This window comes from Pseudochaenichthys georgianus, chromosome 16, assembly GCF_902827115.2.
Source record: "Pseudochaenichthys georgianus chromosome 16, fPseGeo1.2, whole genome shotgun sequence".
NCBI classification, from domain to species: domain Eukaryota; kingdom Metazoa; phylum Chordata; class Actinopteri; order Perciformes; family Channichthyidae; genus Pseudochaenichthys; species Pseudochaenichthys georgianus.
The window spans coordinates 35,894,294-35,919,387 of NC_047518.2; the positions used below are offsets into that span (position 1 = coordinate 35,894,294).

At 39.6% G+C, this 25,094-nt stretch overlaps 1 protein-coding gene across 4 annotated transcripts; it reads left to right on the forward strand.

Annotated features, from left to right (window-relative positions):
• Window positions 1-7,799: 7,799 nt before the first annotated feature.
• Window positions 7,800-24,672, forward strand: thrap3a (thyroid hormone receptor associated protein 3a). Of its 4 annotated transcripts, none has more exons than XM_034102029.1 (11): window positions 7,800-7,966; window positions 13,143-13,284; window positions 16,338-17,264; window positions 17,578-18,270; window positions 18,500-18,669; window positions 18,819-18,930; window positions 19,226-19,310; window positions 20,590-20,771; window positions 20,875-21,058; window positions 21,858-22,009; window positions 23,228-24,672. In XM_034102029.1, the coding sequence occupies exons 2-11, from the start codon at window positions 13,163-13,165 to the stop codon at window positions 23,472-23,474; spliced, it is 2,874 nt and encodes a 957-aa protein (XP_033957920.1). In that variant the 5' UTR covers window positions 7,800-7,966; window positions 13,143-13,162; the 3' UTR covers window positions 23,475-24,672. The 4 variants fall into 4 exon arrangements, with proteins under 4 accessions (XP_033957920.1, XP_033957923.1, XP_033957922.1 ...); XM_034102032.2 differs by having other exon boundaries at window positions 21,858-22,004; XM_034102031.1 differs by lacking the exon at window positions 7,800-7,966 and adding an exon at window positions 12,913-13,072.
• Window positions 24,673-25,094: the final 422 nt, after the last annotated feature.

The following is a 25,094-nucleotide window of genomic DNA, read 5'->3' on the forward strand; positions in this document are numbered from 1 at the left end:
TGTTTCCTGTAGGTGGTGGGCCCGCGGGACGGAGAAGCGGAGGTGTTGCCCACGTTGCCTTTTCGGGCTGGGCCCGGCCGGGCTCCGTGGCAAGCCCGGCCACCAGACGCTCGCCGACGAGTCCTCCTTCTGGGCCTGGCTCCAGAAAGGGACCCCGGGCTTCCTCCGGGCCGGGTATCTTCACTTCTTGTTGTTTCTTTCATGAGGTCTTTTGAACCAATCTTAGTCTGGCCCCTTGCCTGAGACCAATTTGCCATGGGAGACCCTACCAGGAACACAAGGTTCCAGACAACACAGCCCCCAGGTTCATCAGGGCACACAAACCTCTCTACCACGGTAAGGTGCTGGTTCTTCAGAGAGGAGAAAAACTAGAAAACTATGAGTGACTTACAATAGGAAAGTCAAAAGCAACTCCCACATATTTCCAGCTGATTTCTGCTGTGTATGCATTGCATATGGTTAATAATGTATATTGATGACAGTCACTCTTCTCATGTTAGTTACAGTATGTACTTTAGGCTGAAGAAAATAAATGTGCAAAATAGATTCCAGTAGGAGTAGCTGGTGTTTGGATGCTGTGCCTCACATGTGCTTTCAATGCTAAAAAGAACACACTGGTCTCTTTGTTCCAAAACAAAGTCTTCCTTGCTCTGGTATTTATTTGTAGATCCAGTTCCTGTATTTTAGAAGTATAAAACCCTGCACAATGGTTTATTTTCTTGTTTAAAACGGTACTGTATATGAATTATTGTAATTTGTGTAAGTGCCATCTGTTGGTGTCATCTCACAATGTGGTGAATTAGTCGATGACATGGATAGACCTATATTACATTTTAATAAATTGAAATCGGTACATTGAAATATACAAAGGTCTACATTTTAATCTGAACAAAAACATGAACATGTATGATTTAGCTTTGTGACATTGTGAGATAAAAACAATGTCATTTTGAAGGCTATGGATTTTCAATAAATCTAATTAATTACACAAATATATAAGGAATAACAGATAAAAAAAGGCAATCTAAGAAAGTTCATTGCAATTTTAGAAGAAGATGATTAAAATATCTGAGGTCTGAAAAATGCCTCTTCAGAAGACAATACTTTCACAGTCAAAATTATTCTGTGGCTTGAATCCCAATACATCTACTGGTCATTAAAGTAGATTAGAGTACAATAAAATCAGCAATGTAATTCAATAGTCCTTAAATAAAAAAACCTGCGATCATATATTCATAATGTTTGATTCTGCATTATGACTCAATATTTTTATTTACACTTTTGTGTCCACAACCTTTAAAACAGTTGCTGAAGCAAATCAGTTAAACATGCTAGTCTTCAATGAGTCCATAAACAACTTGTGGCAATAAAAAAAAAAAGAACATGTTGGTTCCAGACAATACAGCCTCTTATTCTTGGTGAAAGAAAGAAAAACAAATGAATTGTGTTGTCTTAGACTCGTTATAAACACATGTATACCAGGGACAGACTGTCCTTGATAGTTCATTTCAAACACTTGTAAAGCTGTGCCCCATTTTTATGACTCCCATCATTTGTCTACTAATCAAACGCTCATAGTTCTCATAATCAGAGCTTATTTTAAAGCCCTGAGAAAGCAGCTCCTTCGTTGGTTCCCACCTTTCTCTTCTACTGCTGACGTCTGATGGGTGAGGGTGGGATTCAAACATCTAGAAGGCGATAATGGGCTCTGGACAGGGGTCATGGAACCCTCTGGAGCCACAAGCAGCTGTCTCTTATCTATCCATCTTTTGGACCCCCTTGGGTCAGCTGTGTTGACAACAAAGAGGACAATCATCCATCTTGTGCAGGACAGGTGTCCGATAACCTGACGCTGATGGTGACGGTAAAGATGATGGTTGCATAGCAAGTGTCTTTTCACTTTCTGCCCAAATATGATCATTTATCGGGTGAGGAAGCTGAAGGTACCAAAATGAACTACAGATGAAACCCCAAAATACATATGATCGTAAACACTAGGTGTGACGGAGATACAAGTGTTTTAGGATTTATAACCTTCGAACACAAATCTAATTTAACTGATTTTGCTATGTGTCACTTGTTACTTTCAACAAGTGTGAAATGCAAGCTCTGTTTTGCCTTAAAACTGTACTTTTTATTTTTCAGAAGTATTTCCATTGTATCCTCCTTTGTACTTCTATTCCTTACATTTTAGAGGCAATTATACTTTTTTTTTTACTATACTACAATAACGTGACAGCTACTGCATTAAGTCACATTTCAGATTACATACGAGTATATATATATACAATACATTGATACAAATATATCTAATGTGAATATTTACTTTTGTCTCAAATATTACATTTTCTGATAATACTTATTTTTACTTTACAAGGCAGATTATTTTTTTGTAACTGAGCATTTTTATTGTTGAATTACACTTACACATCCCAAGCAGAGATCTTGAAACGTAACCCACCTAAAATCGGAGCTTTTTATTGCCAGGATATAAGCAGTATTTCCTAAAAACATTAAACTCAAAGCATGCGTTTCAACTTTTCTTTTGAAGTTGACCTCTGGATCCCAGTGCTCGGTGGAAAAGCTGTTAAACGGCCAGTTGAATGCCAGTGCCAGGGTTTCATATTTTAAAAGTGAGTCGACACAGAACTTGAAACTAATGTGGGATTTGACACAGACTCATTCTGCTGAGTCATATTGAATAAAGCCATGCAAGCAGAGATGATTCAACAGCATGGAGTGGAAAGGATTTGGTTATTTTATAATAGACAAAAAGAGCGTTCATCTATGAAACAAAAGAAGCTTTGTTTTAAATAGCATTTCCTTAAATTGCCAACAGAGTGCATTTAACATGAATTAGACATTGATTCCGCCAAAGAAAGCCATTTAAGAAGACTTTGGCTCTTCAGAATGATAACTGCAACCAGATGGGACTTTATTATGCAACAGGATTGGCAAAGAAAGGCCTAACTAACAACTGCCTGTTTGTATCTGCCAAAACGTCTTTGCTCACTAAAACTGCCTCTGAGATTCAAAGGTTTTACAAAAAGACATGCCGATGCAAAGTGACTTTTGTTAGTATATTTAAGAAAAAGCTTTGACATCCATCTCAACTAAGATCTAAACATCCTGTGACTTATTTGCAAAGTAATTATCCTCCATAATAATGAAAAATGAATATTGGAAGGGTTATTCTAGTAAATGTGTTTTAAAGTTGTATTTAAATACAAATCCTGAGAAACCAAGTACTGTCCTAATAAGGCAACAACATGTGACTCGAGGTCGTCCACAGTCCATCAGCCATGGGGGGATTTAAGGTGCCGTAATTACTTAGAAGTAATGATAAAGCTCTGTGTGTTCAGGCATGTCAGCAAGGAGACGGACAGCGCCAACAGGTGGGACGGATATATACCGGCACAGAGGGAGAAAGTGGTGTCAGAGGGATCGCCCAAAATAACCTGCCTGGTGTCTGGACAGTGGCGATATGATGGGGGGCGAACAGGGGAGAGATGGATGGGAAGGGGCCACAGGGCAAAATGTAGATGCTTAGGCAGGGGCCATCTCAGGACTGACTTTCAGTAGACTGTGTCAAGGTTAAAAACTGGCTAGTAATCCTTTTAGAATATGGTTTATACTGCTTGTAACTGAAAAGTAGAAGGTTGCGACTTTAAATACAAAAAGAAAAATCTATTTAGAAAATGGTTTACATTATGATTATAATTTGGCAACAGTAGCACACAAGATGTGACGATGGGAACCATTTTTCTGGAGTCATTGGATTATTAGTGAGTGAATTCTGAAAGATTTGAACAGGTTTGCATTCAAACATTCGCCACACAATCAAAAATCCTTAATTGGTCCCAAAGCGGGTACATCTGAAGATGATGGTAATGTTTTTGAATTTTTTTATTTAGTATTTCCTTTTCTTTCTTTTTTTTGGATTTTGATTATACAATTATATCAACAATGTCAAATGTAATTTGTAAAACTGTTTAAACTGAGCTTTGATCAGGTGATGGCTTTAGATGGAAGGAATTGTTTTGAAGTATCATTTGCTGTAGTGTTCAGTTAGCTTTATGGTCATCGAGGCACTTCTTTCCTAGGAAGTAGAGTACTTAGTTAAGTGAGAGATTTGTATCTTTGACCTATACATGTATGAAAAACATGCCACTTCCTGTTTAATCTCTCGTGCATCATCCATCCACCCTGATGCTTCTGATCTGCACTTTGCCTACCGCAGCTGACTTCTTTTACTGTGTCGTTACAGCTCGTCTCATTTTGAATGAATCAAATGAGTATTCTGTGGTACTTGCAGGATGTATCAGTGGAATCTGCAAACAAAGTCAGGTATGATGAGCAAATGAATTTCCAATGCAAATACACACTTCTGTGGTTTTCGCCAACATAGTATTCCTGGAGGGACAGGGAGATGAAAGACTTCCTCGACATCTACATGTAGGTGCGTGTAATAAGCAAGGGTATGGGATAAAAGTACATACCTTCTGCTACTTATGCAATTGGTCAAACAACTGACATACACAGGTTACAAAAAGAGCACTTCTTAGGTTAAAAGTACACTCTGTAGAGACGCTCCCATCCCCATGCAGACAAGCACATGATTGTAAAGCCACATGAGTCTAACATTAAGCTTCTGTTAATTCAGCACGGAAGACTTTCTTATTGCAGCTTTTAACCCTTGTGTTGTGTTCAAAAGCTGATACCGTTCATGGTGATCGCGAAGTGATTTAATTCAGTCCAAAACACTCAAAAAAAATTACTATCATCCAATATTGTTTTAACTACATCATAACTAACTTATAATGCATTCATAACCGTACAATCCTGTTGGCCCAAAACACATTACACCACATATTGTACACGTGCATATGTCAGTTCAGTGTTAGTGTACATATTCTTTGAGAAAGGTGGAGTTCCCGTGGGGGGCAGAGGGAGGGGAGACCAAGTGCATGTTGTGAACAAATATTGTTATAGTTGATGAAGAGGGGGGGAGGGGTGTCTAAAGTCAAAGATGAATCTTGATTGTGCCAAATTTGACCTCGAGTCACCCAAAACAATTCTGCTGGGTCTCCCCAGACTTTTTAGAGACCTTCAGACTTGGCAGCTGTTGTGGAGGATATCATGAAGCCTTGTTCAGATACAAAAAAACTAGAGCGTAGTTATCATATAATTTTAACTTGAAACGGGTCACGGGAGAACCGAACACAACATAAGGGTTAAGAATATTAACACCCTTTACATGTTGTCTGGTTTACATTAACATTTAAAGGAATAATTAAAGGATCAGAGGTCCAAATACCAGAGGATGTCTTCACTTGAAGTCCAGAAATCCCAAAGTATGTTGTCGACTATGTCTAGACAGAAATTAAAAATAATAGTACTATTTTTTCCAAATCATATATGTTGTTGCATTCACAGAGAGAGGAGTCTCTGCGATAGACTCTTCTGTTTGCTCCTGTACGTAGTGCAGATCTAATCATTGTTTCTTTGTGTAGCAGATTCCAAGGGAAGGAAAAAGAGTTTACACAGAACCCACATGAACTTTACCCTGGACTATAATGAATGTATACCGTAAAAAACCAGACGATAAGAGATGAGAGACATCATGCCTGACTTTAACACAAACAATTCAACAGTCTCGTCAAGCTTCTCCTAAATGAATGGAATATTATTAAAGATCCTATATCAGATGATTTGTAAAAAAGTACATCCTCACTCCAAACTGAAAACAGTGTTTGACAAAGCTTCACTCTCTAGGCAGCTTTTCAATCATTTACCAATGATATGTAACTGTGAATTCAAACACGTTCATGGCCAAATAATACAAAGTTTTTTTCCCCAAAATAAATTCATGGCAGAGTAGAAAAGCCTTTGAATCACATCATGAGTCACTGAAACCCTATAATGAAACCCATGCCAATACAATTATGTGCATAGAAGACTGGTGCCGCCAGTATGAAATAGTTTACGAAACTCTTCTAACTAAAGATGACTAATATAAAGATTTGAGAATGAGTAACAAAGGCAGTTTGTTTGAGGTGAACTAAACACTTGAATAAATACTAGTTTAAAAAGTCCAGCATTCAAAAATGTATTCAGTAAAAGTACACATTTTCCACACAGCTCTATTTCAGAATAATATATGTTGTATCACTGTATTATACATTGGAGCATTCCTTTTTTCATTACAAATTGCATAATATAACATTTGGAGCGGGTAAAGGAGGAGCTTTCTTTTTCCTTTAAAAAAACGATACACTGCCGGATAGCTTCTGAATTTAACCAAGGGATCAATAACAGATCAACTGGGTGGAAGTAGCTTAGTCTTTATTGAGTCAGCTTAGGAAGGTTGGCTGGCTCAAGTCCCTTTGAGACTTTGAGAATACCAGTCCACCTCTGGGCACTGCCGAGTTTCCACTGAGCAAAGCATTGGACCCCATAGAGGATCTGGAAAATCTGCTGACATACAGTTTTCTTCTACGCAGGATACACGCAGGATCTAAATGTGTTTGCAGTGCTTTATGTGTGACAACTGAAAGTGGATCACATTATACAACAGAAGTTAGGTAATAAATAAAGCAGTTTTAAAACCAGTAGATGATAAGAAAAAATCCATAAAAACTCCTATTTGCTCTAGCACAAATGATCTGTAACTGTATTCAGAGAGTTGAATGAACCTAGTGTTTCCAAAGGCTTAGTTACAAAAACAACTGCGATCTACTAGAAGTTTTGTTTGTATTACCAGGCAGCCCTACATCCATGATGAAGCTGCTGACTACTTAAGATCATTTCCTACTGAAATACACATTTAGTGGACACTTTATCAGGTACACATACAATGCAATGAAATCCAATACAACTGTGCTTCCACTACAGTTCACTATGTATGTCTATAGTGTTCAGATCTTGTTTACACTCTCATAAAGGTGTTCATTAAATTATATATGTTAGCCTTGAGGTACTGTAGGCTACTACTGTTTTTCTGGACGGCATTATATTGACATTGTTAACTCTAATAATTAACAGCCCTCGTGTATGTCAAAAGGCAGGACAAAAAATAGAAACAGCTCTTACTGTAATGTAGTCCAGTGAAACATTCCCTTTATATGACCTCAAGATTAAACAAATGTTTACCCTTTTTGGCCAATTACATAAACACTATCGGCCTTGAAAAAATGCCAATGTTGTAGCTAATACAGAGGCAATAAAAAGAAGCCTAAATATATTAGCCTTATAAGAAAATATTGACTTTAGCGGCTTACAGTGAGCAAGGTGTTAGCTGGCGGCGAGCCAAAAGGAACAAGGACATCATATGTTGTTATAAAACAAAAATAATTCAAGAATGCACAATACCACGATAATAAATGTTTCTTTTCCCTTTAAGAACTCAGTCACTAGACTAGAGTGACTTGTAAACTACATGGCCTCTGTTTTTAAAAGTGTTACGAGGCTATATTGTTTCAGTTCTTGGTTAAATCGTCAACATTTGGTTTGGAGTCAGACCATCTCTTTTTAAGGATATGAAATGTTTCTAAAAATAAAATGAACTGCACACAATCTGCTTCCACACTATCAACTTTAAACGACATAAAAATATCTCTGTCCTGGAGTTGTAGTTGTTGTCCTTTAATCCACCGTGTACTGAACTCCACTGCGATGTGTGTGTGTGTGTGTGTGTGTGTGTGTGTGTGTGTGTGTGTGTGTGTGTGTGTGACAGTCGGCGGAAGGAAAAGTCAACCTCTGCCGCGCGCGGTCACGCCCCCTTTCTCTGTACACCGCAGACTCCGGCCGACACACACACGTTCAACCTCACGCACACATACACACGCTTTACTTTAACTACGCACAGCACAGACACACAGAGGACCAGGGAGAAATACTCTTTTCTGCAATATTACTCGCTTCTGCCTGAATGTGACGCGACAACACTGAACGACAACGCCAACCGGTGAGTAGTCTCTTCTTTCACGCATTTACTGTGCACTCTTATGGTTTGGAATAGTTGAATGGAAAATAATTTCATGAAAGCAACATGTAAAACGAGTTGTCGCGCAGCACATACATCCTCAATGCTTAAAAAGTCACTCAAAGGCATAATTTGTCGCGAAATTCTGTACCGTAAAGACATTTCTGCACGCAACTTGGGAAAATATCAACAAGCCATCTTCTGAATGCTCTCCCAATGTGATGTGGGTGCGCACTATGCTGATATATTTTGTATTTTCTATTATATTTCCGCTTGATTGATGCGATATTATGCATTATGATGGACATGTAGAAACTCCAGGATGATACAGTGTCTACTGTCTATCCATCTAGTATGACTCTACCGGCTTCATTATATTTGCAGTAAGGTGTCTCTCAAATGTCAAATAATTGTATGGAAGCTCAGTAGCATAGTATTGTGAATATGTGCATCTTGAACAATGTTAAATGGACCGTTCAGTGATTTCCAAAGTGGATCTTGAGACCACCAGAGGCTTCAAGGGGGAACTCAGTATAAGAGTTGTTTAATTTTACAAGTTGTTTTTAGTGGTCAGCAGAATGACTGTGAATGACTGGTGATTGCAGGTTCCACCCAGTTGCCCATCCACCTACTGTAAACAGCTCAAATCTTGAAACTAGCCCAACATGGCAGGTATAGCAGCAAGAGTTGACAGTTTTCCTGTAAATGCTCATCAAAAGGTACAACGAGAAACTATTTCTGACTTCCAGTGACAAATAAATCGTTGAAAACATTATCATGCAATTTCCTGTTGGGCTACCAGATCCTGGTTGAGGTTGATCCTGTTAAACAAACACAATGAAAAGGTGTGCCCACATTTAAATGTGCTGGCACTTGCAGAAGTTGCCTTGAGGACAGTTTGTTTCACTTGAGTCCAGGCTACTTTATTTTTGAGGATATTATGATTATTTAAATCAACGTTTTGGGTGTGTGTGGCTTGGAATTGTTGCCAACATTGACATTGGTGGTGCCATTTCCTTTGAGAATACATTTATATTTCTGCATTTTAATGACATTTACTGTCATCTCTACAGCAGAAATGAAAACATTCCAGTTAAACAACATGCCACTTTTATGAAAGAGATAAACATCAACGGCTTCATGCAGAGACATGAAGGCGCAGGAAAACACAAACAACAACGGTACACGTTTTGGAAACATAGCACTATATCATCATTGGCCAAGCTTTTCCCAGCTGACTAAAATAGAGCGGACCTTTAGCTGATGAGTTCCCCTTTGTATGCAGCAAAATTCCAAAAACATTGTGATGACAGACAACTGAGAAGCATGTCGGTGTGAGGATGCCTCAGTAACACTCTGCTGTTTGGGGGTTCTCAAAGCAATGGTGGCTTAGAAATCGTGCAGTGGCCGATGCTAACTTATATACACATTTGATTGTGAAGAATAACTTTTGTTAAAATATAATTAAATGACTAAAAAAGACATTCCAAAAACCTGCTGACAATAGAGTGGTATTGAACTGCCTTAGCTAGCAGAGAGTTAGCAGCAACTAGTCATTAAGCCAGGCTCAATGCCAAGCTGAATGGTGTTCTCATCTGTCATTGTAGGGGATAAGCAAAGAATAATGTTGCAGGACCTCTCTGCATAAGGTCAACCATGTGTCATCAATGTGTCTGCCTAGCAGTTTGAGTAGCTCCCTGAAGACAAACAAAACTATGTCAATACTCATTCAGACATATCTGAATGAATCAGGCTTTTCACATGACTTTTTTTAATTTGATACCCACAAAGGAAACTACATGGTTTATCTTGACTTGAACAGCTCTGCCAGTGGCCTCACTATCCATTAACTGCCTCAGCATATGAAGGGTCTTGAGGGACTGCCACATTTCAATAACCAGAGATTGTGCCAATGACAGTTGCTGTGGCTTTTCTGAAATAGCGAGCAGGGGGTCTCAGGGGCACATATAGATAGCAAATGTGATTCCAGCTGGCGCTCTAGTCTTAATGATACGGTTGTTGATTGAGTGTTTCTTCTCGTACGCTTTGAGCTGTGTATCAAGTTGCGTGACCATTGTTGATCAGAGCTACTTTTGCTGTTACATGAAATACACAGCTGATAAGGATTAAACAGCTGTCGCTCCAAACCCAGAGGGGTGCTCTTAATCATGTGTGTGTTGAACTTATATCCATGTAAAGAGCATCATCAGTTTAATGTAGTTTTACTATCTCAAACACATCTATTCACCATTCTGTGTTTTCAATGATAAAGAGCTGCTATTCTAGTTTTGAAAGTTGTTCCGACTATAACTGTGTTGTTCCTGGTTCAAAAACCTCAAGTGTCCATTACGATACCAGTCGAACAAGTTTGGGAGGATATATTTGTGAGAAGGGATTTTCTTTGGTAAGAAATCATTACGTATTGCAGACTCGTACACTAGCATTAGCTAATCAATAATCACATAATTAACTAACTTAAAACGAAACCCCCGGGGACAGGAAGTCTGGACTTCAAACCAGGGAAGATGTTGTTTTTTTTTCTTGATGCGGCAACCATTGACCTTATCAGAATCAAAATGAGCAAATTGGTTCCACTGCCTGTTTTTAAAGCTCGGATAGGTGCAATGATCATTGATACTGTTGTTGTCTATGTCTCTAGGTATGTGAATGTAGCCCTGTAAATACGATGTCCTTTTGTGTTATCTGTTGTTTTATGTTCATGTTGTAATCTACTTGCTGCCATGTTGGACAGGTCTCCCTTGAAAAAGAGATTGATGATCTCAATGGGACCATCTGGTTAAATAAAGGTTTGAAAAAAAAAAAATCATAGGATTAAGAGAAAAGTTGAGAAATGTAATTACCAGAATAGTGAATGTAACTTCAATGGTTGACATACACATGGTTGTGGTTGGCATTTGATAAAGTGATGTTAGTGTTGGATGTGTTAAAAGTAAGAAAGCAGACATCAGGGACAATGAACTAGAAGTCCTCACAACACAAGTATAGTTAGACACGTGTGAGTGCATGTGTGTCAGTAACTCCGTTTTGTGCTCAAATCGAGTGACTAAAGAGCGAGCTTACCACAGCCTTTTAGAGAGGCTGAAATCTGGGTGATTAGGCTGCCGACCACACAGCGTGAGGCGGACAGCTGCAGCTGGTTATCAATCGAGCTTTAGAGAAAAGCTATCGAAACCTTTAAATTCCCCCAACTAGTTTTTAATACTGAATACGAAAGGCAGGGAGGCACTCTCTTATGGGCATCTACTTTACATACAGTCATAATGCTGTGCAATAGGTCGCCATTGTCATTTGGTGCGCCTGTGTATTGTGTTTGTGCAAACGGTGTACGAGTGATGATATCTGTATGTATTTTAATGTTTATTATGTTTGTATATGTACATGTATGCAGAACTGCAGGATGGAGACCAGAACCAATTTCCTTACGGGGACAATAAAGTATGTAGTATCGTATCGTAATGAAACTTTAGCTTTGGCTGGGAAACCTTAGCTTTGTGAAGCTGTCTTGTATACAGAGCGTTTCTGCTGACGCCCAATCACGACTATTTCCAGCCATTTTTTGGGTGTAATTGCATTAAAGCAAATGTAGAATAAGCCAGTAAAGTTTTCCACATCCAAGGCCCACTTCCTCTTCAATATAAAGCAAAGTTAGGAAGGTTGTTACAATGTATTTATTTTACCGTTGAGCTACCATGTGTTGGAAAGGAGCACATCTGAATGCCATTCTTAAAATGTGCAGAGTAGGCTGAATCAACGGTCTGTTGCGGCTAGACTTTCAGGAAATTATTCTCTGAAAGCCAAAAACAACAAGCTGCCAGGAGTGGGAAGTTCATATAGCACGAGGAGGAGGTGGGGGAAGATCCATTTCAGGATTCTCCAAAATACTATCTAGGATGCACACTTGGACCACCATGTGATAGCATGCGCCGGTTTTTAAAATCCCAGTCATGTGTAGTAGGCAATTTCCTCCTTCCAAAGTCCCTGAAGAGGACTCTCATAATGAAAGATCAATGATTTGATCCCTGGCATTTACCGTACCCCGAGGATCATATGTCAGAGATAATGCCTCGGGGACCTTGGAATACATGCTATAGAGACGAGTCGAAAGGAACATCCTTTGAAGTGAAAAGTATCCTGAGGTCTGACTGCAGCTTCATTTCAAAGTGAGCATCTCTCGAGAAGCAGATTCACAGCATTGACAACATGCAAATGTAATATTGTCCAGTAGCCACAGAGGAAATAAACTATTTTCCATATGTCGGGTGAACTTTTAAGTATCTCACTTTGGATTAACCAACTCACAAGACTACCAAGCAGAACTACACTAAACCGGTCTTATATTTCCTGTAAATATTGTTGGTACTTTGGGTTGTATTTGACAAGCCTACGATAACAATGTTTTTCATGACTTCCTTAAAATGATCAGTTTAGTCAGTTGTGCTCAATATTTAAAACCACATATCTTACTATCTTCACTTTCGCAATGGCTGTTATGTGAAGTTGGGTGTAGTTTACACGTTTTAAATTACAGTATATTAAATAAGGATTGTGCATTTAAGATACTGAATGTGTGATGAAGTGGTGAGGCTTAGAGATTAAGGACACGTATATGAATTTATTATGTAAAGAAATGACATGACATCATGAGACTGACTTTAAAGTAAAATACAAGTCATACTGTCTATGTTCACCTTATTTGGAAACTGTGTGGTCTTTTAATTAATTCATTATTCAGTCGTAATGTTTCTGGTGATTTACTATATCCTCTGCAGAGTATACAAACTAGTGTTACTGATAACTGTATCTTTGAATGTAATTGTTGGCTCAAAGCAGGCCGATGACTGCCATGAGACAGCCCTCTATGCAAATGATCAGAGACTAAATCAAACGCGTTCTGTTTGGATGCCCATCACTATTGCCTTCTTCCTTTTTACAGCTGTTCGGTTTCTTCTCTCAGCTTTTGAAATCTCTCTCAGTTGACTAATCTCTGTCAGATATTGCCTTTCGTGAATGTTTGACTCTTGGCTCTCTTTAAATGTTTTCACTTGTTCATACAATTGGCTTGAAAAGGTTACTAAGAAAGACATGTATTGTTCACCAAATGTATATTTGATTGAATCCTAACTCGGTTGTATTTCAGTTTGAGGGTTGGCCGCAGTGATGTCCAGATCGCCAAAATCCGCCTCAAGGTCTCGGAGCCGCACCAGATCCCGGTCTAGATCCCGCTCCAGCTCTCGCTCCAGGAGTCGCTCCAGATCCCGATCAAAGAAGCGCCACTACCGGTAAAGTCCCCTTTTATGAAAAACAAACAAATATATTTTCGCTATTGGCTGCATTGTGTTTGTGTAGTCCATGCCTCTGTGCCTTTGGCGATTCTTGAAAAAGGTCTCATAGTTTGTATGAATGCCATAACCCAGCTAATGCTTAAGGAATGAACGACTGATGAAGAAGCAGAACAACTAGCAGCAGGTGCAGCAGGCTAAGTGCTGTCTTGTTATGCACAGACATCAGTTTTATTAAATCATCCTTTATTTTCTGCTAAGCTAATTTTCCACTCAAACTATCTAGTTAGCCATGTCCTGAGGAATTGACATTGAATACAATGTGCTTGTAAGATTTGGCATGGGAAATATGTGTGTGCCGGTAGTTTAATTTTGACAGTGGGAAAGGCACCAAGCAGGTCTGTGTTCTGTTAGAATAATCTTCTCTGTTAGCTACATGATCTTTTTTTTTATTTCCATCTGCAAGACGTTGTCTTGTCTTGGACTTTTATGACTTTGGTTCTCATGAACTCACAAAGCTGGTGTAGCGTATAAATGTATTTGGGTCGGACTTAAACTCTGGAGTCGGCTTCTGTGTCGAGAGGAAATTGATGTTTGAGAGAGTTCAGCTGCCGCTTTGTGAATTTACTTAAATTAGAGTGAATATTATTCCAGCTGGCACTGCAGGCAACATTTCCATAATAGGCTGCCTCTGAGCCATATCACAATATTTATCATGCTTTTAATCAAGAGTGCAGCATTTGTTGGTTTGCTTGATAAAAATGTGGGGTTATCTGATGGCTAAACGGCGCGTTTGTAAGAGAAACGAAGGCTTCACTCTGCTGCCTTGCTGCAGAATAACTGTGGCATGGCAATAAAAGGCAAAGGCTGCTCATTTCCTGGCAGTGTGGCAGCACATTTTTAAAGAATTGGCATAAAGCTGGACGTGGAAGGAATCTAATGTGTTTTCTCATACTGAGCACACCTTACACGTAGGCAAATGGATTTGTGGTCGCACACATTTACATAAGTTGTATACAAACACAGATTCAAATACAATAACCCAAAACACACATTTGATCTCGCTACATCTTCTGGGCAAATCATCTCCAACCTGTCAACAAATCTGACTCAATTTGGAGTACTCTTGCTTTAATCACAGTAGCCAAATAGGCCACAGATGCAGACTGTGTTTTATCCAAAATCTAATTGATGTGACGAGTTCCCGTGATTCTTGCTGAAATGTTACATCAAGACTATTCAGATGTGGATATCTGCAGCATCTTGGTGTCAGGCTATTAAAAGTCTCACTAAACTGGTTGAACAGCCCGGCAAGCACAGAAGGAGGATTGGAGTAGAAGCTTTTTTTTTTCCATGCTCCATGTGACGCTCCACTAGTTGGCCAGACGAGATGTAGTATCCGTAGCTCGCACTGTGAGAGAGCAGCGCTGCTCAGTGCGCTTCTTTCTTTACTCACTCTGTATTCCAATGCAAACACACACTAGGTGAGTCCTATGCGTTTTTAGCCTTTGTATATGGTTTGAACATTTATTTGCATGTAGTGTGGTGCTGTTTTGTACTGTCTATTTAAACTGTTGTTCTGCAATGTATAGTAGGCTTTGTAACCCTAACCTCTTAATATACGTTCCCATTTCAGTACGTTTTTTAAATGAAAAGTATAGTAGGGAGGGACACTGTCTGTGGAGTTTCTTTTTATTTATTGACAGTTGTAGAAAAGTTGCAAAAGAAGTAGCCGTAGAGAAAATACTTTAGTAACATGGCTAGTTTGACGTCAACAGTCAACACTAGATTTGCTCCGTTGATATATTCCAAAGTTATGTTGAAATGCTTGGAGAATGCACGTTGGGCTGATTAAACCACTGTTGTAAAGAAGAGAACATACTGTCTCGTTGATATAATCTTAAAACTGTGTTTAAGATGCATGCTAGTGGACGACACAAGACTTTTGATCAGAAGTGCAATAGAGCCCCCATGTGGCCAAGTGTGTCCCTGCAGCCTGGCCAGAACCACAGTGTGAAGTCTGCTTTCTCCATGCAGCGCTCCTCATGTGGGCTGTTTGGTCCCTCCACATGTTTTATCAACTCCAAACGACTTATGGATGTTGGATGCATATTATTTGAACATGCTTTATGTGTTTTAGTGTGTGCGTGTCTGTGGGCCATTGGTTCACCAAACATATGTTTATAGTCTTTTCTGAATGGCAAAATAAGTGTTTCTGGTTGTTGGTGTATCTATAGCATTTGGCTTTAAGTGATTATGTCTATGGTTTTACTGTCCCAATCTTTTTTCAGTGAAACAGCCAGTCTGCATGTATACGTGGTGTATGTTTGTGTTTTACTTTCAAATGTATTTATCAGGTAAAACCACCACAAACAACAAACATTGCATTCAATAGCTGTCATTTGCAAGCACAATATCATGACCAATGATTATCATTGTAATTATGATTATATACACATCTGTCTACGATGCCTCAAAGATTTGTACTAATTACTGACCAGTTTATACTAGAATGTGTCTTATTTCATTGAGCTATATCATATCGTCATGTCACTATAATGTATGCACCGTCTGCTAGGGCTGCTCGATTATGGCAAAAATCATAATCTCGATTATTTGGGTCAATAATTGATATCACGATTATTAAAAAAGATTATCCATTTACTTTGAAAACATCCATTTATTAAAAAAAATGTGAACAGTTTGTTTTTAACAGTTGATTACCCTGAACTTTAAGTATAATTCAACTGGAAAAAAAAAATACTTTTATTTCGATGATGTTGTTTTCATAATCGTTGCAAGCAAAAATCGTAATTGCGATTCAAATACGATTAATTGAGCAGCCCTACCGTCTGCTCAGAAAATGTTTGTAAGAGAGACTGTACTTGAGCATGTTAAGTGTAAAGGCTGGGAGATACTGTTTCAGATAGTGCTGTATTAGATTGCATTACATTCCTAAAAAACTACACTACTACAACTACATTTTTGTTAATCTTTGGAAGAAAAAAGGCAGTAACTAAGTTCTTTCTTTACCCTCTCCCTTTCGTTCACAGCTCCAGGTCTCGGTCATGGTCAAGATCTCGTTCTCCATCTCATAACCGGGAGAAGAAATACCCGAGGGGATACCAGAACGGGCGTGAGTTCCGGGGCTACCACCGCGGCTTCCGGAGGCCGTACAACTTCAGGGGCCGGGGGCGGGGCTTCTTCCCACGTGGACGCTACCAGCGTGGCGGCGGGGGAGGTGGCTACAACAATAACAACAACTTCCGCCCCAACTGGAAGCACTACAAGCAGCAGTACCCTCAGAAACAACAACAGCAGCAGCAGCAGCAACAGCAAAACCAGCAGGAGCAGCAGCAGGAGCACCAGCAGCCAAACCATGCACGAGGACGCTCTCACAACCCCCAGCAGCGCTCGGGAAGCCCCCCTCGTGGTCACTCCCACCACTCAGACCAATCCTCCTCGCCTCTATCCAGACACTCCCATCATTCGTCCTCTTCCTCACACTCCTCCTCTCCCAAATCGAAGCCAGCCTTGTTGCTGACTAACCCAAACGCCAAAGATGGGAAAGAGGAGCTCTCTGTCTCCAAGGAGGCCCAAAAGGGAGGAGGGGGAGATGAGGAGCCAGCGGAGCCTGTCGGGGTGTTGGCAGGAGAGGCCAAAGAAAGCGCATGCAGTGGGAAAGCTGAGGGGAACTGGCAGGGTCTTAGTGACTGCAGCCCAAAGAGAACCAGCACCCTGGCGAGCTATGCTGTTATTGTTGGGCAGAACAGCCAGTCTACCAACCAGTCTAGTCCTTCCCCTAAAATCACAAAGGACATTAGCAATGGCGCCCCCTCCTGGAGGATGGTGGGTAGTTCCTCCTCAACAAAAAAACCCTCACATGAAGGTCTAAATCCAATGCTCTCCAGCTTTGATTTCTTCTCCAACGAGGAATACCTGGATGGAGATAAAACTGCCATCTCCATTGCCTTCAGACAGTAAGAATGGTTTTACTCTTTTAATTCATTAATTTTCACACTTTTATCAATATATGCAAGCTCAATAGATATACAAATGCATTGTTTGAGATTTAGGGGGATTTAAAATATGATACTTGTCAACAGTGTTTTTGAATGAAATTCTGCATGTGTTTACATCATTTTTTCCTAGATTTAATACTTAACATTTTAGTAAAAGCTATTTGTAAGGCCTCTTATGACATCTGTTCAGATAATCGATTGGTTTCATCTGTTGTCTCACACGTGTCATGCCCAGTTAGATGCAGTTCTTTATCTCTTTGTCTTTCTTTAGGTTTTTGGAAGAGCAAAATAAAAAAGCCAAAGCTCTGGAAAATGGCAAGAACACAGAAGCAAATGATGTGGAAATGGAAAAAGGGAAAGTGAATGGAAAAGCACCCACAAATATTTCTGACTCAGTGTCAAGAAAATGCAAAGAGGACAATGGTGGTGAAGTGTCTCTGAACAGCTTTCTGAAAGCTTCTCCCTTTCTGTCTGCTGACGGCGAGGAAGAGGAGGAGGAGGAGATGATAGTCAAGCCTAATTCAAAGTCACTTCACAAAGACTGGCAAAATGTGGAAGAGTCCTCTAAGACAAAGATCAGGGTCACTCACTCAGCCCGGGAACTGTCTGATGAATGCTTTAGCAAATCGCAACATGTGAGTTATTCACAGGCTGCTAACTGTGACCTTGACTCGGTAGCAGAAGATGTATATCTTAGTCGAAAGCAGGATAGAGTAGCGGCAATTTCTGCTGCCCTCGCTAAGAGGGAGATGGCGGGACATTTTGAGGAACTGTCACCAGACATGGCAGGTAAAGCCAGGAAGATGACAAGCTCTCCCTCCATCCCATCTCCTGCACCACCACCACCACCACGGAGGAACCCTGACGTAGAGCTCAGGGGAGAGGACACTCCTTTCATGTCCTCAAGAAAACAGGAACCAAAAGTAAATGTCAGAATGGATTTCCTCGGAGAGAGACTGATGAGGTGAGCATCACATAATGGTTTCTGGTCCCATACTGGGTCTGTCCTCAGGAGGTCAGACGTCACATCTGTACCTCCAGCTGAGGCAACAGAAGCTAAAATAAATGTATGATGAACTGATTTAGATAATAGATTAGCAAAAAGAGCATACAGTTTCATGTGATCTGAGAACTGTTTTCTGTTTATATTAAACCAGAACAACAGACTAACAACTTTCTTTGATCATTTTCAGCTCTGATATTTTAGCTGAGGAGCGACAGTTGTCCCAGGATCTTGTTCAGTCCTCCAAAAAGGATCAGGAGTTTCGCTCTATCTTTCAACATGTTCAGGCTCCTCAGTTACAGAGGAGTCCTTCTGAGCTGTTTGCTCAACACATAGTCAGCATCGTTCACCACATTAAAGGTAAGTCCACAGTGGAGTAATCTAATCACACGACATGTTTCATGAGATTCAAGTAACTGCTTGTACTATCTGGGTTTGTCTATTTAGTGTAGCATCAGACAGACACAGAAAGCACTGACCTCTGCTGTTATTAATGTTTTCCTGCACAGCTCAGCACTTTCCATCCCCTGGAATGACTATAAACGAGCGATTCACCATGTTCCAAAGACGAGCTGCAGAGAAGGAATTGATGAAGCCAAGAAAAAGCCCAGAGATACACAGGTAGAGTCGCCTATTGAGTGACCCTCTCACCTTCAGTGTGCTGTGGCTTCACCCCCTCTTTTAACAGATGTCAGGTATTCCTCTCACCTTTCCTAGCTGAAGATCAACACACTATCTTTGCTTTTGTTTTTCGTATGCTTGGTGGAGGTCCGTTTTTTTCACCCAATTTTTCTTTGTCCGTTTGTGTCGTCCCTGCAGTTCAATGTCGCCAAGCTTGTCCTTTTGGCCCCTGTACCATAGATCCTGTATTATGTGCATTCAAATATCTTGTCTGAATTGTTTTTCTTTCTCACAGGAGAATTGACGTTTCACCAAGAGCTTTTAAGAAACACTCTCAACTTTTTGAGGCGATGAAAAGCTCAGAGGATGGCACTTACAAGGTGACTGAATATTTTGCAGTATGAATTATGTTGGAAAAGCAAACAACAGCAAACGAATGAGCAAGCCAGATGCCTTTAGACTGCACTCTCTGAAAGCCTGTGGCCTTCCTTGAGGGAGATGCACAGTCTATGAAATGCAAATGCAAAATAAGGCACTTTGACTTTGTTGTGTGTTATATGTCACCTTCACACATGGTGAATTGCTTAGACTGTGGGCAAAAGCCTGACCAAGGCTAATGAATATAAGTTCAGAAATGGAAGTCACTGTGCCAAAGCTGTTCAAAGGACTCTAAGAAATTGTCTTCGTAAGTATTCTTTAAAAACATTAGGAACGGAAATGACCGACAGCAAGCACCTTTATGCAACTGTGTTTACATTTACATGCCTAACTTTCTGAGTAAACCCTCACAGTATTTCTTTATTGACGAGCATGGACACTTATGGTCAAGCATTTGTAAACATGAGGGGTGAAAACTACTAAAACATTGAACCTCAATTAGCATGAACAGTCCTATCTTCTTTTTCTTCCCCATTGTTAAAGAACCATACTAGTCGTTTTGCCATAACTCAACCAGGAAGTGTGTACACTTTTAAATGAGTGTGATGATACATTTGAAGTGACTTGAATCTTGTTTGAAATAGGCAATACATCACCGTGAACATTCAGGGATTGCTTTTAAAAGACTTGGTTTTAAAATACCTGAAAGAACCATGTCTGTGATGCTCTGATGTTCAAAATACGGGAAATGGAAGTCATGTTATACATGGAAGACAAAGAAGCAAGGATAATGTGAAACAATGCTGGACCATGTGTTGCTGTAGTGCATCAGATTCTTGGAGTGGAGCCTTGGATTCTGGACTTTCCCACGAGCATAAATGCACCAGTAAGGAGGATTTACAAATATACCCTTCTGACCAGCTGACCATGCAACCCCTTGACTTTAACACAAAATACAGCTGACTTAAATATTGACGGTGATGAATTGCCTATCTGAAGCAAGTCGAAGTATCATGAAGTTGATTTTTTTTGACGAAGTTAAAAAAACTGCTGTGAAGGCAGAACATCTATCCAAAACATTTGCTTTTAATTTTAAGGAAATCCTCAACATGCAAAAAATTCCCTCCAGAATGGCTTGGTTTTATTTATGCCAGCTGGCTGTTACCAAGGTTACCCCCCCCCCCATACCCATGGACATCACTGTTTAGAGCTGACTGATAGCAGCTACATGCTATTCCAAAGTCTATCCACGACGTTGTGTTCTGTTTTTGATTCGCTCAGGACGGCGTGGATAAAGTAAAGGAGGACCCAATGGATCTTCGTTTGGATATTGAACGGCGTAAAAAATATTCCAGCCATGACAGAGAGTATAAACAGGATCGGGGAAGAGATGTGGGAGAGTCCCCTGATTCCAGTAGAGAGAGATCTTTGGACAAGTTCTCTAAAAGCCGCAAGAGATCAAAGTATGTACAACTGCCGTGTTATGTTTTGAAATATCTACAAATGTTTTCTCCATGTTAAACAGTTGGCTATGAAAGATTTTGAATGAACCATTTCTCCTTCTAGGAAAAGTGAAAAGAAGCGCAGTCGCTCAAGCTCATCTTCTTCCTCCTCCTCGTCTTCTAAGTCCCAAAAAGAAGATTTGCCCCATGGCAAGTCTGATCCCAAAGAAAAAGCCTTTGACAGAGGCAGACTGGGTCAAACGGAGTCAACAGGACCAGATGAAGGAGGAAGGCCTCGTGGAGAATTCGTAAGTTTAACACATGATGTTGGATTGATGGGAAAGCAGAGATTGGAGCAATGGCTGTGTCAACTTTCACTGTACATTAGGGCTGTGCAATTAATCATATTTTAATCTCGATTATCATTTTGGCTTGCAACGATTACGAAAACAACGTAATAGAAATAAAACAATTTTCTTTAATTATTTTTTGGGTTTTTCAGTTGAATTATACTTAAAGGTAGGGTAGGTAAGTTTGAGAAACCGGCTCGAGATACACTTTTTGTTATATTCCATGGAATGCTCTTAACATCCCGATAGCAATGAATATCTTAAGTGCTTTGACAAAAAATCCATTAAAACATGTCATCTGTGGAAGCCGTGGCGCTGTAAAAAGCACGACCAATCATGTTAGCCGGCCCGGCTAAAGTAACTGGATGGCCTACCTGCCTGTCAGCCTTCCATCTGTGCACACACTTATCTCGTGCCCTCATTGGTCATGTGTGCATTCGTGTGTGTTGGAGGAGGGGCTCTGTAAGGAAGTGGCAGATTTTTTCCGGATGTGTATTTGCACACTCGAGCTGGTTTCTCCAAAATTACCTACCCCACCTTTAAAGTTCAGGGTAATCAACTGTTAAAAACATATTGTTCAAATTTTTTCAATAAATGGATGATTGTTTTTAATAATAGTGATATCAATTATTGACCAAAATAATCGTGACTATGATTTTTGCCATAATCGCACAGCCCTACTGTACATTTTGACTTAAATTCACAAATTGATATGAATTAAAATGCTGATTTTTCTTGCCTTATCCTCTGTTTACAGCAAGTCCGAATACGCGGTCGGAGCTGGAACGGAGGCAATAATCAAGGAAACAGTTCACACAGCAACGCCATGGCAAACATGGAAGTAGACCCAAAAGCTGAAGACTGGGACCCAGAGTTCACTCCCAAGAGCAGAAAATACTACTTGGTAGGGTTAGTGTTAATTTCGTCAGCTATTTTTTAATTTAGTTTTAGTCTTAGTCCTGTGTTACATTTTCTTTTTAGTTTTAGTCATATTTAGTTTTTATTTAGTCAAGTTTTAGTCGACTAAAAGTCTGAGCATTTTAGTCTTATTTTAGTCAGAGAAAACTAATTATTTTAGTCTACTTTTTGTCAATGAAAACTGTTGAGTCTTTTTTAGTCATCAGATTATATAGAACATTTCAGTCAAACTAGTCTAGCCAAAACCAATAATTTGTCATTTTAGTATATATAAATAAACAGGATTATATCTTGTCCTTATTTGATGAAAAACACAGGTTGAATGATTAAGAATGCAGCTTTGCAGAGAGTATCTGGTCAGGTTTGTGGTGTTTTTACCTGTGTTATGGCCACATTGCTTCCCTTCTGATAAAACAATGCATTCGCTTTTTTTCTCCGCCTCATTGTAGCGAAAATGGGCCCAAATATCACATTGTTTCTTTCTCCCAAGCAGTGGTGGCTTTAGACTTTTTCGTTGTCAGTCATTTTGACGGACAGGATCGTAACATTTCTGTCATAATCCATTATTATCCGTCGAGTGCACAATTTATCACTCACTCGCGCTGACGGGGGGGGTATTCGGTTAACGCGAGTGCGACCACTGCTCCCAAGCCCTGTTGTTGCCATTTTATTTTCTGTTAAATAAGGTTAGTTAGACCATGAGTTAGACCCGAGTCTTTCACGTTAACAATGTGCCGCTGCCCGGTGTAATTCAAATCTACCGCCGCGCGCAGCACAGACACACACAGCTGCTGCTCTGCCGCAGCACCAGAAATGGAACTGCTGGGAGAAAAACTAACTACCAGAGATGTAACGTTATCTTTGATAATATTTCGTCTCCTCATTTTTCATCAACGAAAGTAAAGAGAGATTTTGGCATAGTTTTTATTTAGTAAACTACATTTTCGTCACGTTACTTTTCGTCAACGATATTGCATGATTATTTTGTTACAGTTATTGTTTACTGCCGTCTCGTCATCGTCTCGTTTTCGTCATGGAAAAAAAGGTCGTTGACGAACATATTTCGTCATAGTTTTAGTCAACGAAATTAACACTAGGTAGGGTCGATATCCATTCAGCCCTCCCATCTTTGTTTGAATTAACCACATGGTGTTGTATAATCTATAATTTAAGTTTGGAAATGACAACCCTTTATCCTTTTTCTCTCAGCACGACGACAGAGAACGAGAAGCAGAGTGCAAATGGTTTGAAAACCGAGGGCGTGGACGGGGAAGCGCCTCGCGTGGAAGAGCTCGATTTATCATCCGCAAAGCCGCTGGAGGCCCCAACACCAACAGCCCCAAAAGGGCCCATGATAAGTTCCAGATCAACGGGGAGCAAGGCAGCGCTCAGGAAGAGGAGAGACAACAGGACCATAAAGATGGAGGAATCGAAGGGGAGAAGACTTGAGCAGTGAAGCAGGATGCTGAGATTCTTAATTTTCTTCTTCACTTTTAAACAATCTCACTTTGTGATTCTATACAGCACAATGGACTGTTTTACGGCTCTTTTAAACTTTAATTTCAGCGTAAGATTCTGACTTTACTTTAAACATAACAATTTTCCACATAAGGATATAACTCATAGCTAGTAGATGCACTGTTTAAAGGGTGAATTTATGTTTCTCGTAAAAATGTGGATTTAAGTTACATATTTTTAGCTTTTTACGGTTAAGTGGAAATGTTCTGTGCGTCAAAAAAAAGAAATGTGTACTTTTGAGTAATTAAAAAAAAAAAAGAATTAGCGTGTGCCTTATACTTGTGCAACTGAAGAAATGTTTTGTGAGTGGGTTACAAGATTAATAATGTTAAATGTTCTGGAAAAACAGGCTCTTGCTTTGAGTAGTGTCTTATCTGGATTGAAATTGCAGTAATAAAAACACTGTAGGTCATGTTGACATAAGAACGTCATTGTTCAGTCAATGCAACACTCTTCAAAGACCCTGATCTGACACGGGACCAAACTGTAAAGGGTCAAAGGTTATGTTCTACAATCCTTCTTTTTTCAACACCCAACAGATCAACACAACTAGCTGGCTTATGTGTTTCTCATTAAACATTTTAACAATTACATTACAGTAGGTATTTGTTTCATCGTGGATAACACTAATCAATGTATAATATTGGTGGTGATTATACTCTTTTCCCAAACACATAATTGTACTTGGCTACGTAGAATTTAACTTCCGTAAAGGAATTCCCCCATATATACACTGATGTGTTTTTCATTTGAGCTTCGAAACAAGTCAATGATGATTTAATCACTTATGTAAGTTGTGTCCAACGGTGTCAACATTGTGGGAAAAGGGCTCAAAATGTGCATTTGTTTAGAAAACAGAAACAGTAGAAAGAGTTATCATCACTAAATGACTTGAAGTCTAGAATAAGGCACATCTGTGTTTGGACAACTGCCAATATTATTGAATTACATTTACATTTTAGTGCCTTGCTGTGGATCCGCTGGTCTTATTTGTACAATTCAGGCCAACAGATTCGGATTCACATTTGACTGTTTTAAGTGTTACCTGCTTTGAGAATATTGCTTTTTTTAAATAGATGTTGATAATGTTTTTTCTTCTTGGAGACTGTAAATTAAAGAGACACTGATTACTTTAATGTCTGCCTTTATTTGTTTTTTGAGCAATTTAGGATTATGAAGCAATCAGTGGCCTGATGCATGTCTGCAGCTACAGGTTCACCTGTTTTAACAGTGATACCAGTGAGGTTTAACGTATAGTAAACAAACAGAGAAGTCTATCAAGTAAATACACATCTTGAGAACAATACAACTGTACTTGCTCAATCAATCAATGTTTATTTATATAGCCCAATATCACAAATGTTACATTTGTCTCAGTGGACTTCACAGTTTGTACAGAATATCAGTATGACAATACGATACCTTCTGTCCTTAGACCAGGGGTGTCAAACTCAATTTCATCACGGGCCACATTGGCATTATGGTTGCACTCAGAGGGCCGGTTGTAACTTTAAGACTATATAAAAATACATATATAAATATTTGATATATATAAAAT

Excerpts from the sequence above, each read along its gene's own strand:
- thrap3a (XM_034102029.1), top strand. The coding sequence starts at position 13,163 with ATGTCCAGATCGCCAAAATCCGCCTCAAGGTCTCGGAGCCGCACCAGA. Across the intron at positions 13,285-16,337 it reads TCAAAGAAGCGCCACTACCG|CTCCAGGTCTCGGTCATGGT; the intron begins GTAAAGTCCCCT and ends TTTCGTTCACAG. Across the intron at positions 18,670-18,818 it reads CATCGTTCACCACATTAAAG|CTCAGCACTTTCCATCCCCT; the intron begins GTAAGTCCACAG and ends TTTCCTGCACAG.